We start from the raw sequence: 20,105 nt of genomic DNA, 5'->3' as shown, positions 1-20,105 counted from the left end.
GTCATAATGAACTCTTTTGAAAGGTTAAAACCTCCCTTTTAAATATCAATAAATCACCCCTATGCCTTGGAGCTCACAAGGCAGGTTGTATGGTAGTTAAACGTAGAACATGTAGAAATATAATGTGAAAACATCCTTACAGTGCCATGGCCCAAAAAGGTATTTTTCACTGTGGTAGGCCTAGCTCTCCTATGTAGAAAACCAGAGTATATATTACAAATAATAATACTGTAATTTGGAAATGGAACTAGCAAGAAAAATAATTAAACACCTATTTTCAAGTTATTAAAAATCCAACTCAATTAAGTCTTTTTCAGTACATATTAACTTTTAGAAAGTTACGTTATCCCTACCTGGAATTCCAGGAGATTACATTTGCATTTGTCCTCTCATTTCTGCCAGCCAGTAAATTACATTTGCAGAGGTGTGAAAACTATTCCCCCGGCAGGAAAAAACAGGCCTGAGTGTGGGGAGGTGTTGTTGCTTCCTTGACAAGATGGCCAGTGGGGATGGGTCCAAGACATGGATTAACATCATAGGTCTGCTGTCACAGGCAAATGTTAGCTGATGCCTGGGCACAGCCCTTCCTTTGTCCCCCCCAGCAAGGCAGGCTCCAATCACAGTGACCATTAAATCAATGGGGTAACACCCACAAAATCAAAGGGCCTGGGTATCTGTAATATACAAAAACCTAATCAGCGGAAATAATACCGTCTGATTGTGTTTTTTGTAAATAATTGAATCTATGCTCTAATGTTTCTCTTTTCTTCTCCACTTGAGCACCCCTTTTCACCTTGACTTTAATCTCTTAGTCTTTGCGCCGTTTATTTGAACTGTTGAAGATAATGTAAATATTTGTGTCATCTCATTTTTTTGATAAATACAGAATTTGAAATGTGGGTTTGGTTTTTTGCTTTTCCTTTAACCCTTGTCTCCCATGTAGCTTGATTCCTTAAATGCAGATTGAATCGCATTTCTAAGCTATAAATTTATTTGTGGACTAAGTCAACCTAATCAATAGTCGAGGGCCATTGTTTTTCCAATCACAGTGAGCCTCTTTTTGACTTTACAGTGTCAAATCCTGCTAGAGTGTCAATTCTTACCCGACGCATCTGCTGGGTTTTTAAATATAACACTAGGAGCACCCTTGAAACGGCGAGAAACAGGATGCCAAAACAATACCTGTGTATCCATTGTTTGCTTGCTGATGGATGTGCTTTGTTCCACCAGACCTCTGTCACTGGGTTTTTACATACAACATTAGGGGTGCACTTGAAAAGGCAGCACAACAGGATGCCAAAACAATTCCTGGATATTCACTACCTGGCTGCCAGAAATCCCTGCTTTGTTCTACCAGGATTCAGTCTCTGGGTTTATTGTGAGTACAGTCAGTGTTAGATGTGGAAGTACACCAGGGTTACCATAGTACACCCCAAACACACACATTTAGCAACAGAGACCATGTTTTAGTGTGGTGGAAGGCTTCGGCCACCTTAAAAATTCCCAACTCATTTCCACCCACTAGCTTGTGCCAGTCATAAATGTGGCATCTTCAGGCACCTACTTCAAAAAACCCTACTGGACCCGTGTAAGATCAGAAGATGGCTGAATCTGCTGTCTGCCTGAGAAGAGTGCTAAAGGATGAAACCTGTTCTCTCTCTTGTATCCAGGACACACACAACAAGCTACAAGAGGCATTTTCCTGCAACTACCCAGCGACAACTGGACTGGACCATGCTGTTTTACCTCTGTCTGACACACTGTGAGTCTCTAAGTGCGTATGCTGTGGTCCTGGAAAGTCAGACATGTACTCCTGTTGTGGATTGTGACTTGAAGGACTAAAGTCAGAAGGTAACATTTTCAAACAGGACAAACCTGGTTGGTGTATCCAACACACATTCCATTGAGGGCAGTGTCAAATTGCGCCTAGGTCTTGGTCTACCAAGGCCATTGACAATCATTGGCGCTTTATGCTTCTTGGTGCTATTCCTACTTAAACCTTTTAAAAAATTCACACATCCCATTCCACGTGTTGAATTTTTGTCATTTTGTTTATTGAATTTTAGTCTATTTTTCTTATTTGCTTCAAGATTTGTGTGTTGAACTTTCACTTTATTCATGTTTTTGTACTCCATAAATACTTTTCAAATTATCCTAAATTAAGCTTGTCTGCTCTATGCCATATTTACGAGGGGGTTGAGCTCATGTTAATTTAGGGACTTTAAGGGGGGCTTTATTGGGACTATGACTTATTTGAGAAATTGGTCCTAGATTACAATTTGGATCTTAAAAGACCGTGCCGACTATTAGATTTATGATATGCGCCCTGATGAAAGAACTCTTGAATGATTTTTTTCCAAAACGCGCGTCAGCGCTTTTCTTCACATGTATGATGAAATGATGCTCTGTTTGAGTTTGAGTGTATGTATTTTGTGGTAATGAGTTAGGGGTTGATTGATGGAATGACTGAATTGTGCGTCATTTTTTTATTGTTTAATGTGGCTCTGGGCTGATGTTCTTTTCCCATTGGCTGATGATTTTCTCTTATTGTAATATTTAATATAATGACATTTTTATATGTGATAAGATGATCAAAATGAATTTATCTGTGTTTGTCATCATGTGAGTACTATTTAAAATGACTTCAAAAATAAATTCTGAAAAGTAAAATAGCTGTTCTGTGGGTGTTTTTGGTTGACTTTATACTTGGAACGTTTGTGTCTTTTTTTAGATTTTGGGGATGCCCCTTTTCATGTTGTTGAATATGGGACTTTAAGGGGTTACATTAAAAAGGGTTGTGGTCACTCCTTGAAGAGGGCAGTCACCTGTCCCAATTAAAAATCAGATTTTTTTACAACGCCCAAAATAAAGTTTCTTTTATTCCAACCCGTTTTCCAGACAAAACCACTAAATGACAGAATAATGCGTAGCATGTGAATCAATAAGTTTGGAATGCAAAAACTTGGGCTACATACAAGGCCACCGGAATTATGTGATTGTGCGTCTCCATCGATTTTTGCATAATTATAGATTTGCCTCATTTGGCACATAATCCATCATCTGCCATATACTTTGCACATTTTAACAAGCAAAATTGTTTCTAGCTCAAACAGTTCAAACGCAACTAAAAATGAAACAACACGAATTGTCTTGCAGTGGAAGGCCCTTTGCAAAGATGGATCGGTTGTTGCTTATTGCTATATTTGGGTGCTAAATGGTACTAATGAGGTGCAACCAATGCCCAGCGAGTGTTGCCTAGTAAGAAAATGATTAAATAATAAAAGGTGCCGCATATTATGCCTTTTCTTGATGCATAATTTACTCAACCCTGCCGCATAATTTGGCCACCTCCTGCTGCATAATTCCAGGGGCCCAGGATATATGGAGATTTTCAGAAGAGCGTCTTGTTCGGTCAGGAGATAACGACCAGGACAGTGGTTGTGTCAAATGAACTCTGGCTAGAACGACTCCCATCCACCTTTTGGATTCTTCGGTGACAATACCTGGTTCACTGTGGTGCCCACAGAGCCCTGCAGCACCATCTGTAGCATCTTGGCATCAGCCGGGTCCTGATGTGTGGCGAATGCCAGCTCTTGCGTCTTTTTCTGCATATCTTCAATGGCTACTTCAATTGGGATCAGAATGTTCTGCAAAAGAGAAAGAAATTAGGCTTCTGGGGGCACCGGGACGTCTGGAGGCAGAGAGGATAATTTCAGAACACCAGGAACCATTGGACAAACAAAGGATTCTGGGAACAAAGGAAAACCTGAGGGACAGCAGATGACACTTGAGCACAAGGGTCTTTGGCATGATACTCTTGAGGGGAATTCTGGGAGTACCAGAAACCATGGAAGGAGAAGTGAGGATTATGGGAACAGATGGAACCCTTGAGGGAGACAGGGTGATTCTGAGAGCATGATGGCACATAGACCTCAGATGTGGGAGGAACATGACAGGCAGTGTAAAAGCTTATCGAACAATCAATGGAGGGGAAGGCAAGCCCTTTTCCCAGGACACTACCTTGATCACGATCTTGAAGGAGTGGGGTGATTTAACTCCAGGTTGCTCTTTAGTCCCATGCAAGCCTGTCTTGTCCCCAGGCCCCTGGTTCAGTGTTTGGGACCACTGCGTCCCAGCTCTAGCCCCTCCTCAAAGCCTAGTGTGCTGATTCTGTTTTCATGTAGGAATTTGAGGGTTCCCCTCTGGTCCCTCTTTCAATCCTATGTATGCCCTTCTCCCATGGGGTCCTGCCTCCGGGCCCCGAAATTTCTTGTGGACCACCTTGATCTGGGTCTTGGTGTGGGGGGTTCTGGAGTGGATTCCCCACACCCTGTGTCAGTCCATGCATCCCCCCCATCTTCCCTGGGGTCCTCGCCCCGTGCTTATGCCCCCCCCCCACCCTCTCTGGTAAGCCACCTCCTCCTTGAACACATAGACTACATACTGGCAGTTGGAGCCCTTCTTTCCACCACGCCTACGTATGCACCTTCCTTCCCTTGGGCTCTCCGGGCCGGTAGCACCTGCTAGTACATCAGGCTGATCTGGTTCCTTCTATAAGAGGATCCACTGACCCCACTTTATACCCTAGGCCATTGGAGCCTGGGCGCCTACTCTCGAGTCCTGCACCTTCCCTTTTGTTTTACAGCGAGGATCTGACGTAGAAGCTGAGGAGTCCCGCACCTCTCTTGCAGTCCTAAACATGCTCCTCTTACCCTGAGGCCCTGGGTAGGGTGACCAGAATTTGTGAATCAAAAACCGGTGGAGGCCAGACATAAAAGTAGGACTAACATTTTTTGTGATACTTTAAAGTCTGGCCTGTCTCGGTTTTTGCATAGCTATGTAAATGTGTACGTATATATATATGTATGTATGTATGTATATGTGTATATATATATTCACACACATTTACAAGACTACTAATCCGTATCTTTGCCCCAAAAAATGGGTCATTTATTGAAAAGTAGGGAAAGAGTTGGGACGTCACAACAGTTCTATGAAAACCTTGACTGTCCGTGGAAATCAGGGACGTCTGTCACCCTAGCCCTGGGCCCGTGGACCCTGCCCTGTGGACCCTGTAACCACGTCATCCTCGTGCACGTTGGTCGTGATGCTTAAGGCGTTGGGGGACTCCCGCGGACCCATGCCCCGCCCTCCTCCCCCCGGGCCTGTACCTCCTCCTTGTGCACCACGTTGATCCGAGTCTTGATGTAGGGGAAGGCGTGCGAAGTGGTGAGGATGGTCTTGCGCTTGTACTGCTCGTGCAGGTCGCCGTGCGCGCGCCCGTCCAGGGTGAAGGGCGTGCAGAACATGAAGTTACGCAGGTTGTAGTTCTTGTCGAAGTACGTGATGCGGTCCTTCAGCTCGTAGGTGTCGAAGTAGGGCTCCACGTAGGTGATCTGGATGTAAGCCTGTGGTCAGAGGACGAAAGTGGAGAGAGAAGTTGAGGTGACGAGTTATGGATGGGAGAGAAGTGGCAAGAGAATATGGAGCAGTGGAGAAGACAACAAATAATGAAAAAAGGAACAATTGATGGACAGAATGCTGAACAATGTCATACATTCACCCCAGTACAGAGATCTGGACCTAAATCCATCGTTTTTTTGCTCACCATGCCATTCCAGTTTGGACCCAGCCATATGCAAATCAGTCTTGACCCTGTGCCCAATGGGAACAGTCCAGACCGAACTGCCAGGCCAGGTCCTCCCTGAACTGGAAACAAGCATCCTAGAACCGGTTTCGGGCTTTCAGCCTCATCAGCCAGGATAGCATGACTCCAGTGGCATGGAGAGCACGGGACCAACGTCTGGGCATACCCGTCCCAGGGCACAAATAATGGGACACAGGGAAGAAAGACGGGAAGAGTGAGAATGAAAAGGAGGGGGAATGGGGGAGGGATAGGTGTACAGACAGAAAGGGTTACAAAGGGGAGATAAAACTGAAAGGTACAGCAGGGAGGGCCGGGAGAAGGCTGGGGAAAAGTGAATAGAAAGGGAGAGTGAAATGCGAGTGAGGAAGAGGGGGCAAGAGAGATAGAGGCAGAAGAGTAGAGAAGAGACTAATGAGAAAGAAAGGGGGCGGAGAGTAGTAAAATGAGGGAAGGGATCAGACAAATGGCAGAGAGGGATACGGTGCAGAGGACGAAAAGGCAAAGGTTATGGAAGAGCGGGAGCGAAGTGTAGAGTGAGAATGGAAAGCAGGAACGAGAGAAAGAAGCAGAGAAGAAAAGCATGGAAAGAAGAGGAAACGACAGGAGGAGCCAACGAGAAAAAAAGGGAGGAAAGAGAGAAATCCAAAGGGTTACAAGAGGGTTATAGAACTAGGCAAAGAGAAACGACAAGAGAGAGGCAACAGAAGGAGAAGGGAGTGAAGCAGGGTAAAGAAAAGATGAGAAGGCTTTAGACGAGGGGTAGGAGCTAAGAAAGGAATGAAGGGGAAAGAATGAGAGGAGATAAATGAAGTGGAGATGGGTGAAAGGAGGAGGGCAATGGGAGGATGAGGAAAAGGATTAAAAGAATAAAGCAGGAACGTGTGTCAGAGGCTTGGAGACAGACAAAAGGAGGAACAAAGAGCTAGGCTGACGAAATGAACACAGCGCTGAGTCTAGAAATAATGAGGGTTGTGCAGTTCACAATTTTCACCCTTCAACAAAGTTTCCCGGTTTTCCTTCGCCACGTTTTTTCTCCTCTTAGCAAGATAATTTTCTCGTTAACAGAACCCAGCCAAGCCAGAGTTATTCACGCTACTTTATTATGTGTCCTAATTAAGTGCCGAAAACGAACGCAGACATTTCTGTGCAAGTGTGCATTTTGCAGGAAAGAACATCAACGTTCTTATTCACACGGTATACCATTTGTTTTACCAGTATGTGTCTACTGTTAACAGTCTGCGAACTTAAAGTGTCACCAGAGAACAGGTTTTCATGCTGAAGTACAGTATTGTATACACATTTGATAGGATTAAAAACATCTTTGCACCCACACCACTTGCAAGAATAAAATTTTATACAACACAATATGGGCAGTGGACCACTTTAACACCTTCAAAGCACCAACTCAAATATCACCAATATTTGTATAAACTTAATTTTTCAAATGGCGTGCAAGTTTCAAATACTCCCTGCCCTGAGAGTATATCCCAAATCCTTGGGAAAAATCAATTTGATACCAAACTTTGAAATGCACTGCCAACAAATTTAGATCTCCACCATGTGTGGTTGATAAAGTCTATAGGCAAGGATTTTTCAAAATGAAGGACGCTGTATTCGTGGATATCAAAAAGTTCAAAGTTCCTTTAATAAACCATTGTGGTACCAGCCAACGCGTTTCGTTCCGTCAAGCGGAACTTCTTCAGGGCGCAATTAAAGTTGAGATGAGATGCAAATCCGTTAACCCGATGCCGGTAAATAATGAACAAAGTAGGTCCAAAATCAAGGATTTTCGTTTCATTCGTTTTTCGGTTTAATTCGTTCTTTCGCAGACAGACAATTTATTGCCAATTATTTTAGAATTTCTATTGATGATATATAGCATATACCTTATGATTTCAGCGGATATATTTCTTAGAGAGTATTCCTATTTCTTCATCACAATTTTCGATATGCTTGGTATTTTCAATTTTCATGGGGCACTAGCCTTGAATCCTACAACGTGCACGTCATGCACCGTTAAATAGTCAAACTTCTAAATCCTCAGTTGACTCTTAGTTCCCAATCATTTAGAGGCAGTAACCTATTAGGGTCGAATTCCGGCAAGGATTTGGCGCGCGGACTTTTGAGACGCCAACCGGGGGTTCTATATTTCGACCCTAATAGGTTACTGCCTCTAAATGATTGGGAACTAAGAGTCAACTGAGGATTTAGATGTTTGACTATTTAACGGTGCATGACGTGCACGTTGTGGGATTCAAGGCTAGTGCCCCATGAAAATTGAAAATACCAAGCATATCGAAAATTGTGATGAAGAAATAGGAATACTCTCTAAGAAATATATCCGCTGAAATCATAAGGTATATGCTATATATCATCAATAGAAATTCTAAAATAATTGGCAATAAATTGTCTGTCTGCGAAAGAACGAATTAAACCGAAAAACGAATGAAACGAAAATCCTTGATTTTGGACCTACTTTGTTCATTATTTACCGGCATCGGGTTAACGGATTTGCATCTCATCTCAACTTTAATTGCGCCCTGAAGAAGTTCCGCTTGACGGAACGAAACGCGTTGGCTGGTACCACAATGGTTTATTAAAGGAACTTTGAACTTTTTGATATCCACGAATACAGCGTCCTTCATTTTGAAAAATCCTTGCCTATAGACTTTATCAACCACACATGGTGGAGATCTAAATTTGTTGGCAGTGCATTTCAAAGTTTGGTATCCACTTGCAAGAATAACACTTAGGGTCTGACGTGTACGAAAGAGCCGGGTTAAACGCATATTTGTGTACTGCGATGTGCCGAGCTGCTCCTTTTGCGGCTGAAGGGAAACGCCAGACCCTCGTGCCTCAAAGGGACAGGTTGCAAACCTTCTGCCGCACACATCATTTGGATGGCATTCATTCAGCTTATTTCTCCTTGCGGGAAGTTGTGACGGGTGGGGTTATGGTTTGCACGAGACAGCACGCCGCTTGTCTTTTATTTCGTTTTAATTGCAGCCCCTGACGTGATTAAAACAAAGTAGGCAAACTGTGAATGGCACCGAGAGAGAATATAGCGCCTCTCTCCACCTAGGGCTGAGCCCACATTCCGGAAGTGGAAGCGGTCCCTCATGCAAATCCAATGCCCTCTCCTTTGAGGAGGCAGTAGTGTGGCATCATTGGTTTACTAACGCTACGGTGGTCGGCACATCACGTAATCTGCCCTTGCCTATAACGAAGGCATGTGACCTTGTGCAATGTAAATGGCCCTCACGTAACGTTCTTCAATACCGTGAAGTCAAGTTCGAGCTATATAAAAACTACAGAAAGTGTGCAAAGAGGTAACAAGACAAACTATCCACACAAGGAAAGGCAGATATATACCCAGCCTTACACAGTCAAACCTAGATCTGGATAAATTGCGGAATCCCCGCTTAAATTGTGTGATATTAGGCAACTTTTTACTTCACCAAAACTCCCTTTTCTTCTTTATGGTGTAAGAAGGACCTTTCAAATATACGAGTTCAGATTACCAGCAGTAAAAACCTATTATGTTTCATGTATCAGACTATAACGTGGCTCTATTATAAATAATCAGGACCACGTACTGGGTTTACATTAACTTTCAATAAGTCCTTCTCACTGCACTGCCATCATGAGCCGTTTTAATGTCAAAGCTCCCACATATTAACAAAAATACGTTTTTTTGAATTTTTAAAGAGAGGGTATCATATTTACGTGGTTTTTTATTACATAGTAAACATTTTCAAGGCTCGGCTCGTGCAAGGGCTCTATAAGCCGAGTCAGATCATTGGCTGTTAATTTGTGGGCTCGCCTACCCTCTAATGGACGCATCATTGTAATTGGTAACGGGAGGTGCTGTCCCTTTCATGCCCCCTTATTCTTATAAATTGCATATATGGTGCAAAGTGCAAAGACATTTCCGACTTTACTTGTGGTTGACTTGGCCAAGCGACTTGCGGCTTTGACGTCACAGTCTGTTGGTTTTGCGCACGAGTCTTTCCTATTTCAGCAATTTGCGTATGAGCAGGCGAACATTTGATTTTTTTACTTACCTCCCTGCCCCAGTGGCTGCTTACCCCTTTACCACACTAAACACACAGTGTTTTAACTCATGAGGGGAATTGTGTCTTGGGCCTCCGAAAAGCAAACCAGAGCAGCACAACGTGAGCAATAGTAAAAAGTTGTCAAAATGTCATGTTTTTCAAGTCTCTGGTGTCCTGGTGAATAGAAGGGTCATTGGTCAGACACACCTCTGCTTCCTGCGAGTGACCAGAGCAAAGATAGGGCGGTGAGCTCCAGTGACAAATGTATAATGTGATTAAGGAAAATGGCACAACTCCCTGGTTCGACAGTGCTGTGTAGTGGGCCCCATATCACGCCCCCGGTGCCACTGCACCTGCTACACTGCTGACAGCTGCGCCTCTGCTGGGCGCGCTCTTTGCCCCGTATGGTGGCAATCCTTATAAGACCAGGCGTTGGGGACGAGAAGGCAGATTATAAAACTGCACCGGCTCTGTTTATAATAACTGCGTGTCCTTATAAACCAGTCAAAGGGGCGGATCGGGCAGCATTCCTGCAGCAGGGCGGATCCCGCCCACCGGGAGTATCTACGGCTCCATATACAGTAAAAGGCAGCGGCCGGGAGGGAAGCTGGCGCCCAGCACGACGCGGGGAAACAGAGCAGGCCCCGGACCAAGGCCGGGCCTTCCAGACAGATTTTGGCGCCTTTCCTTGAAACAGTACCCCATGCGAAAGCTTCAACGCTGACCATTGGCGCCCCTTAGCAGGGCGAGCCGACGCCCGGGTTAGTCGGGGCTGCATTGTTTTCTGCGTTTTTTTTACCCATCTGACCCGGGGCACATTTCAGAAACTTTAGTACATGTATATGTCTCTGTTCGAGGGGATCCATTCGGATTGAACATAGAGGGAGGCACGTTTTCATGTCAGTCTTTAAGTGCACAAAAAGGAAACAGTCTGTAGCAGAAAGCAATCTCGTTGAGGCAGGTGTAAAAGTTGCATTAAGTGTCCTTTACTGCCTCACCTTCTTTGTTTTCTATTTTGGAGACCACTGTCAATGAATGTGCCTGACGGTCGAAGTATAGTCCTACCTCAATGTTTGTGGAATATTCTGGTTATTGGATCATCTGGTCATAGTACCTTGAAGAAAGCGGCAACTCTGACCGCTTCACCACACCGGCGAGCTAAGGGAAGTAGAATGAGCCCCAAACATATAGAGGTCATTGTCCCTAGTCTCTACAGCACCAATAATGTCTCCAAAATCCTCACAGCTCTAGGCCGGTATGTGAAAAATAAGAGTATGCTATCTCAGTTTTCAGTTCTTCGGACACCATTGCGGAGATCAAGAGCACACCCAGGACATGTAGGTGCTAAGACCGCCACATTACCCAAGCCTGATGGTGATTTCTAGGCCATCAACCCCACCTTTAGGCCTTGCTATTGAAATATCGACTAGGCACGTGCCTTGTACGTGGTAAGGTCGCAGGACTCGGCAGCGCCCAATGGTGGTCTCGGACTATTCACCTATAGTCTTTGTTAGGCGAAGATAGAGGAGGCCTATTCTTTGATAGTGGCAAGGCCACTATCCTCACTGGGCATTGACCCCAGTTCTCTTCTCCCTTAGCCCTCAATGCGGGAAGATGGAATACACCCCGGCTTTGACACTGGCAAGGCCACATGCCTAATCGGGCATCAGGCTAATCTCCAAGTCCCATACTTTTAGTCATCATTGTGAAAAGTTGGAATAGGCCCAGGCTTTAAACATAGCAAGGCAACGAGCCTCACCGGGCACTACGCTGAATTGCCCTTGGCACTCAGTGAAAAACTGGAATGAACAACGGCTTTGAACGTGGCAAAGTCACTACCCAATAAGCTGATCTCAAGTCCTTTGCCTTTAAGAGCCCTCACTGCAAAAAATGGGAATAGGCCCTGGCTTTGAGCAAGGCAAGGCCATCAGCATCAACAGGAACCGTGCTGCACCCCATAGTTCCCCTGCTATTAACCCTCACCGTGAAAAGTGAGAATAGACTCTGGCATTAAAACTGGCCTTATTGCTACACCATAGTGGTCTCTGAGCCCCCACAGCACTTTTTAACTCTTTGCTGTGAGTCGTTGTGTGTGATTGTTTCTGAACATTTTTATACATTTAATAAAGGTGTGCATAAATAAAAGAGCACAACATGCACATTCTACAAGCCATATCAGAGAGCGGCACAAAGCTAGTCACCTTCACCCTGTCTAACTGAAGATAGTTTCAGGGTACTTTTTAGGCAGAGCTTGCGCTCTCTCTTCGAGACAGGCTGTATTCAGTATATGGACATGAACCTCCGCTCACTTTCTGCTCATCTTCTTAATTGGCTTCTGTCACTGTCCTTTGTAAATTATGGCTTCTCATTGGTCAACAGGCTTAGAAGTCCCTCCTTAGTACCGCCTTTTCTCCTGTTGTAACCTCCCAGGAGGACACCTCCTGTTACATGTCTGGTTACTCGGGATGTTTTAATTACAGCCTCGAGCACTATTTTCTTAAATAACTTTCTCAGGACATGCTCTCCCACAACCATTTCTGTACATAAAATATTTTTGTAACACGCCACACCACGCTTTATCTTTAACAGGGCACCCTTGCGCCTTTGTTTTGTTGCGCATTCTGCACCAAAATATTTTTATATTTATTTAAATTACATACAGACCTCCGCAAATTATTTTCTTCCGCTCGCCGGATGCGGACTCTTCAGAGCTCAGCCCGGGGCGCTCAGAGCAAGCGGCATGTGGGGCAAGGGGGGGGGGACCAATTCCAATGTTGTTTTGTTTTTTATTTTTTTGCAGTACGCCATGCTTTAACTTAAAAAATGCTCCTTCACATTAACTAATGGCAGCCGCCGCACCTTTTGTTTACTAAACTGGACCTGCATTTCCAGACACACAAGTCCCCAAACAAACACACATATATACGCGCATGTGCATCACAGGAGTTTTTTTCTATGTCTTGGTTTTGCACATGTGCAATACGATCTTTTTTCTATTACTCCACTTGCGCACTACAAGGTGAGCTTTTTAGTTTCTGCCATATTATCCTGTGCTGAGGTCAGATGGTTCTTCTTACTTTTGTCCATTTAACTCAGGCAAGCACAGAGGCAGTACTTCCTAAATTGACCTGGACGAGTGGCGCTGCCGCCATAGAAGAGGTAAGGGGACTCCGTATTAGCAGCACATATCGTTTTTGTTTTTAGGTCTCGCCAAGGCAGCGCTTGCGCTGTTTTTTCAAGACATGCTGTATTTAAGTATGGACTTGAAGCTCCGCCTATTTTTCACCCGTCTTTTGAATTGGCTCCTGTTGTTTCTGAATGGTTTCTTTTGATTCGTCAATAGGCAAAGTAGTCCCTCCTTAGTACCGCCTTTTCTACTTTTGTAACCTCGCATGAGGACTGGCCCTTTTACTTGTGTTGTTACTCGGGATGTTTTAATAAAAGACAGAAAGCTCCATTTTTTTATAGGACTTTCTCCTACCAGCTGTTGCAGGCGGGACATGCTTTCCAGCAACCGATTTTTTTTTTACCCAGCCTTGTTTCACCTAATAAACGCTCATAACAAGCAGCATGCAATGCGAGGGGCCCTGTGTAAGGCAAACATTTTTTTTTATTTTTTATTTCAGAACGTGCCAGACTGGGCTCTATCATTAACACGGCCCCCTCTTTACTTTAATATGCACAGCGCTGCACATTATCTTGGTGCTCCCTTAAAGTAATTTAATATGCATGGGTGCCATGCTTAAATTAATATGCATCACAGCGCCCGCTTAATCTAATATGCATGGGCGCTGCGCATGATGTAGCACATCGCCCATTTGATCATTATTGTTTTTGGGAAAAAGCATCAAAGCTGGCCCTCCCAGTGCCCTGTATACCACTCGGTATACCACTCGCGGGACGCTGCCCTTGAGCAATGGCGGCCACTTCTCATTTTTAAATTTTCTGGGCGCCATGCATGCTTTCACTTTTGTTTTTGTTTTAAAATTACGGCCACCACACCATTCGTGGGATGCTGCCCTTGAGCAATGGCGGTCGCACACAGGCTCAGGACACGTGGACTCAGTGAACCCAGACGCAGCAGCTAGTAAGGTCTCTTTATTTCACAGTACACTTGTGGCATGGGTGGCTGTACTCTCTGCTTGCCCAGGCTCTCTGAACATGTAGTATGAACGGAAGAGGCTGCAGGAATTACATGCACCATGCCACGTCTCTACTGCATGAACAATTAAACTGAATGTATGTGAATTGTCTTAACCGATGTTTTATTAGCCCAATCTACATATCGAAGTATCGCAAATGTATATTGTAAGTGTGCTGCTGCGGGATCGGATGTCAGATCAAAGGCACAATATACTTTGTTTTTCCCTTACCTGGAAGACAATCTGCACTCTGGCTGGCAGAGCAAGTGACAAAGGGGTTGTGCCCTGGTCTGTACCAGCAAGTCACGGACTGTGCACCCTCCGAGTCCAGTCTCCTCGGCTGAAGCCGCCAAATAATGCGACCTTGGGACAGCGCAGGCTCATAACAGAAGGTAAGATGTTTGCATATGAGGCTGCTCTTCTCGACAGACAGAATTATCGCTTTTCACTCAAGGTGATGCCAATGTATGCAAAGCTCGTTTCCCCCCAAATCTATTTAGTAATCATGTTAAAGGCTACAGTTCACATGCTCGGTGACAGACTTTAGTGACTGTCTCTACCTATTATTAATTCAGATTTGACTCTCTGTGGCTGATGTTTTAGTAATTTGCAGAAATATCTGCAGGGTAATAGTAGTGGAAAGAGGTTCACTACATCCTCAATCCCCTTCTTGCACATTCCACAGTTACTGTCTGCTCAGCACTGCATAGGACAAGTAAGGGCAGAAGGCATGCTCGGTTGTTTGAGTGTCCAGAACGGTACGCCAGTAAAATGACAACAGTATTTTCCTTTGTAAGCAAATCTGCACAATCCCTTCCTGCCTGTTTGCCTACGTATGACCTTTTGGAGGCAGTGGCTTGTGTTCTCCCAAAGGTAAAGTCTCTTTGCAGCTGCGGTTTCTATTCTCTCATGAGGTTAAAGTCAAATTCCGCTTATCCCTTTTATTCTTCTTTAACGTAAACTGTGAAATAATCCAGGATGAATCAGAATATAAAGTAAATACCCAGATAGCTTTAACAGTGCTTCCATAACAAAAAAAATCCAAATACCTTAAGTGTTTCTAAGGCTATCCTGTTAAGACCTCTCTGTTGCAAATGATGACTTACAGTTCAAAGATATCCACTTAAACGTTAATCCGCTAGGCGCTGTAGAATGGACCTTTTGTCTAATCCATGCAAACTGATTTTGCTATTCTCTATTGACCTCGAGCCCTTTGACTGCCCATGGTAATTTCTTTCTTCACCTGATAAGGTACCTGATCCACAAGAAGTCAATTGTAATTAGTTTGGAGACTTTGGTAGAAGCCTAAGTTTGGAGGAGAGAAAGCAGAGGCAGTCATGTGACTTTCTGATACTCATCATTGCTGCGGCCTCTACAATGGCAGTTTCAGATGAATATGTTCAACAAGCATTTGCAATACAATAGGTATCGCATTTGCGAGAGTTTGAGTATTGGCATTGTAAATGACAATGCCTTTTATTTATGTGTTTAAAAAACCATCAAACGGTGCGTAAACATGCGCTTTGTACTTATAGTTGTTGCTTGCGAGAAGCAAGGCTGACAGTAACTGCGCCTTGTTTACTGCCAGCCTTGCTTCTCGCAAGCTATGACTGAGGAAACATGTGCAGGTTTACACACCCCTTGCAGGTTTTCAAAACACATACATGAAAGGCATTGTCATTTACAATGCCAATATCTCAAACTCCCACTAATGCGAGACGTATTGCATTACACATGCTTGTTTATTGCGTGTGTGCTAAAATGAGAGGCTGTCCGTGGGAACTTTATTTCAATTAAGCGTCTAAAGCTTACGTTCAGAGCCATCTACTTTTCTTTCACAGCTGACAACCTATGTGCGCTCGAGCCATATCGCACCTTACAGGTAAGTGTTGCCTGTGCTGAAGCTGTATCCCATGCATTCAACAGGGAGCTAGATGCTCCATTCGAGCTTCTGCTCAAGCTTCGTTTTCTTAGCTCGTGAGGAGCACAGAAATTCACTCACCAGGATGGAGGTGCAGCGTACCCCGAGGCATGTTTGCAAGGGTAGAGACATTGTCATTTACAACGGCAATAGCTCAAAATCTCGCAAATGCAAGACCTATTGCATTGCAAATGCTTGTTTTTAATACCAACTAGATAGACTGCCAAGCACCCCCTCCCCCACCAGAAAGATTCAGACACCAATATATAAAGCACATACATAGGGCAAACAAACACAGGGCACAAGGCGATCACCCAAACAGATCATCATAAACACACACGACACATGACTCAGTACATAAACACCACACACATTACCTTGTTGGCATTTAGCTTGCTTTTGTCCACCGGGTTAGAATCCTTTATAGTCTCCACCATGTCATCTCCAAACCTTTCGGCATAAAACTCCTGAAACGAAAATGGTGCAGAATTATCAACTAAAGCACTTGGAACACCCTGGATGGAACACCTTCTGCTGAGGTCACCCCGGCAGCCAGCAGGCAGCAGTCACAGACCACCAAACCCTCATCACAAGGTCAGTCCTAGGAGGCCTACCTAGAAAAACTAATGGTATTGAAAAAATTATACTTGTGTAGTTTTTATGCAGTATGCGGTTTCTGTATATTTAAAAACTAACCACCACAAGTCTGAAATTCTCACACATGCACAGCGGTGCACGGTGAAAGAGGTTGTGGATGGCGACAATACAGAAAAGTTGTGCCTGGAAGAGATGCAGCCAGGCACTAGAGAGTGAGTTTGTCCTTGGAGACGTGCCTATGTTCTATTCTCAGTAGCCAATAGAGAAAACCTGTATGGTTCTTCTGTCCTACCATCCACAGGCTAACAGGAGGCAAAAATGCTCAAAAAAACAACAGGAGAATGCTTTTGTCTGAATCCATTAACTAAAATACCCTCCAAAGAAGCAGCCATGTAGACAGAGATAGGAGTTCAAAACATAGGAAACATCCTGAGCCTGGGGCCAACAACAATGTTTTATGTGGAAATTTGGAATCCAGATTTGTGACTGACCCAAGGCACTGACTGACCGCTCCAGAAGATAGAATGAAAGAATTTGTCACCTTTTCAAATTACGTATGATAGAAAGCAGGTCAGGTGTGAAATTATGGGGAAAAATATGGAGCTCAAACTGCTCACTCTGGAATTAAAAGGTAGGGACAGGAGGCGCACAGCAGAGAGTTCTTGTCATAATAAGGTCAGCATTGAACTAAAAATCAGTGCAGTTTCTGTCCCTTTCAGTACCCAAGAGACATTTCTTCGTGAAAACGACGTGTGATGCTTTGGGAAAGGGTAATAGTATACCACCTGTATCACAAAATTTCAACAAAAATCTAGAAATACCCCAATAACGTACTGGTAAATCAAACGTCTGGTAGATATATGGAATATAATTCAACTAGATGATTATTATTTAGCAGTGTACTTCAGGCATGCACCCCTGTACTTCCTTTAAGCTGCAGTCCACAATTTTTTATAAAGAGAATTTTCTACTGACTTACTTACTAAAATGCCTGAGATTGTAAGATTCTCCATTTTGTCAGAGAGAGGCTTGTTGACGAGTACCAACACACTAGTGTCCCTGCATCCAACCCCAAGGCCTTACCTCCAGTCGGTGTGAGATTTCAGCAAGCTTGGTGATGGACGGCTCCTTGTACACAAACTGCTGTTCATCAAGATCCCCGAACTTGCTGCCATAGAATCCGACACGGAAGTAGGTTCCAAACATCCGCTGAAAGCCCTGTAAGGGGTATGACACATGTTAGGCACCAGTAAAACATGGTGCATCGCCAAGAGAACCCAGCGCATACAGCCTATGATCAGCAGGTGGGTCATGAGAGCTCGCTGCCATGATTTTTAGTTAATCGTGTAACTCAATTCGTCCACTTTTTTAAATGGAGCTCAGTGCTTGTTGGAAACAACTTGATAGGATGGGTCAGGTGCAAAGCCTGCAGGCTCTTTAATCATGATACATTTATTTGACAGCACTAAGCCACACCCCTGTGACTATAGTCAATTGCATACTTGACTAGCAGGGGTCGGACTAGCATAAAAATATAGGCCCAGGCACCAAAATAAAAGTGGCCCCCATTAGTTAACCCAATCAAGTCCGTTTTCAACTTCTATAATCATGCTGAATAGCTGTTTTGCAAGGTATGGAAGACTGCATGAATTTGTGTTGCTGCAGGCAATATTTATGGTAATATCAGGGAAATCAAAAGTAAAAACCTGCCCACCTGGCCATGAAAAAGACTCACAAACTGCTAAAAAGAAAAAAAACACACACTGATCTGTTAGATCAGTCCACTGGACACCACTTGATTGCCTTAGAGGCCAGTCTGACCCTGCTGACTAGCCACACCGTATTCCAGCTTGTAGCAAATTAGCCTTTCTGCATTGTCTCCCCAGATTTTTCACCTTTTTCTAGACCCTTTTCTGCTGGTTTTATACACTGTGCATTTTACCCCTGGTAAATAAGAGTAACATGCCTGAAATCCTACTGTAAACATGGTTACATTGGATTACCCCTGCCTGACATGTTTAACTTACCTATATCCTTAGTATATGGTGTAGAAAATACACCCAGGACCCGGAAGTTAAATGTCACATGTGGCCTACAGCACCCATGGTGTCATCCACAGTGTTTGCATGTAAAACATGGCTTCAGGCCTACCAAGCTTAGCAGAACCACAGCAGCATAAAACGTGCAGTCAAACCTGTCAAAATAACTCTTTTGACAGGCAGATAACCCTGCTTGTAAATATTAATAAATCATCTGAAGTACACTTCGTTGCCCACAAGTTAGGTTGCCTGATATGTAAAAGTGGAACATATACCAATTGGCATGCTCCTCCTTTGAGTACACCCCAAGAGCTATTTTAACTGGCAGGGCTGTAGGTGGATCCTAGAAAATTACAAAGTACAGATTATACATTTTAGTCTGTAACTTTAGACAGGAAACTGCTAAGACTATAATTCAGAATATTTATTAAAAGTCCAATTCATAGGTGAGGGCGTGGCAAAGCGCCTAAGATGGCGGACGCACTCTAGAGATGCTCTGAGTCCCATACCCCGGTTAGCCTGAGAATCGTGGCACGAAACAGCTGGGAACTCACCCTCCTGGTCTGGAGAGAGTGGGGAGGGCCTCACTGGCTCTAGCTAGGGGTCCCTCGTCGCTGTGCGCACCGTGGGGATGATGCTGTGGTTCGAGGCCTGCTACACGCCTGGAGCGCGCATTGGCATGGGTGTCGGACGGCCTCCATGGACGGAGGGAGGTGCGTATCTGGCGGGAAGTGGAGGTTTGTGCCTAGGCTGCGCTGCTGATCTCTCCACTGGTGCAGCAGGAAGGGCCGGGGGCGGCGTAGTCTTTAACTTCGGTGGGAACGGCCGTTTGAGATGAGGAGGAGTCCGGGGGGCGGCCAGGCCTAGTCTTTCTCCCCACTATATCTGCCTCATGCTGATCCCAGGATACAATAGAGATACGGGCGACTGAGCGGGTTTGGTCCCGCTGGACACTCCTTGCTGTGGTAGCGGGGTGGCGAACTGAAACAGTCTGCCCTCCCCGGTCAATCCTTTTGTCGCGCTGACTCAGAGTGGGGTGCAGCCTGGTCATACTCCATAGAATACTTGAGAAGACGTAGTCCCCTCTGTGCGGTTGGACACTGGGACAGTGTACGGGTCATAAGCATCTGGAGGGTGCAGTAAACATGCAAGGTCGCATCCACATCCTGTGATTCTGGGCAAATCACTTAATCTCCCCGTGCCTGAATGTGTAATGTAAATACGGTGCTCATGTAAAGCGCTCCAATATCTTCGGGTAGAATATAAAATAGGCAAAAAAACAAAAAAAAAAAAACAGATGGGCCCTTTTCGCATTCCGCCCCCATGCCGAGTACACAGCAGTTAGCCATGGACCGCCTCCGCTCGAATTCCCACCAAGATGCCCCCTCTAGGGGTCTGACTGAGGGAACGCCTAAGAACTCTGGATCATCCACAGGGGTGAACCAGTCTGACCTCCCAGCCAAATTAGACTCAGTGCTAGCAGCGGTGGAGAAAATAGGCACTAGGCAGGAACAGATACATACCTACCTGGAGGGCAGGATGGACACCATTGCCTCCAACTTCATGCTCCTACGAGCAGACCAGCTTAAGTTGGCATGCAAGGTTCATGAGAATGAGGCGGCGCTAGCAGATCTACAGCCCAGATCCAGTAATTTTGCGACCACGCTGCAAGACCTGATGGTTCGGTTGTGCACCTTAGAGAAA

General features: G+C 44.7%; 1 protein-coding gene across 8 annotated transcripts in view; it reads right to left on the bottom strand.

The window, feature by feature from the left end:
- DOCK6 (dedicator of cytokinesis 6) overlaps positions 1-20,105 on the bottom strand; it is a 439,831-nt gene that overhangs the window by 24,645 nt on the left and 395,081 nt on the right. For 5 of the 8 annotated variants that reach the window (XM_078684817.1, XM_078684835.1, XM_078684844.1 and 2 more), the window contains 4 exons: positions 17,446-17,571; positions 16,143-16,232; positions 5,172-5,408; positions 3,504-3,647 (listed from right to left, as the gene is read on the bottom strand). In XM_078684817.1, coding sequence (XP_078540943.1) covers positions 3,504-3,647; positions 5,172-5,408; positions 16,143-16,232; positions 17,446-17,571 — 597 coding nt within the window. Of the gene's footprint in view, positions 1-3,503; positions 3,648-5,171; positions 5,409-16,142; positions 16,233-17,445; positions 17,581-20,105 lie in introns of all 8 variants that reach the window. The other 3 variants (XM_078684827.1, XM_078684879.1, XM_078684870.1) reach the window with 1 other exon arrangement.

Source organism: Lissotriton helveticus, chromosome 1_1 (genome assembly GCF_964261635.1).
Source record: "Lissotriton helveticus chromosome 1_1, aLisHel1.1, whole genome shotgun sequence".
NCBI lineage: Eukaryota > Metazoa > Chordata > Amphibia > Caudata > Salamandridae > Lissotriton > Lissotriton helveticus.
Note: the sequence above shows the minus strand (reverse complement) of the source record. Positions and strands in the feature narration are given on the sequence as shown.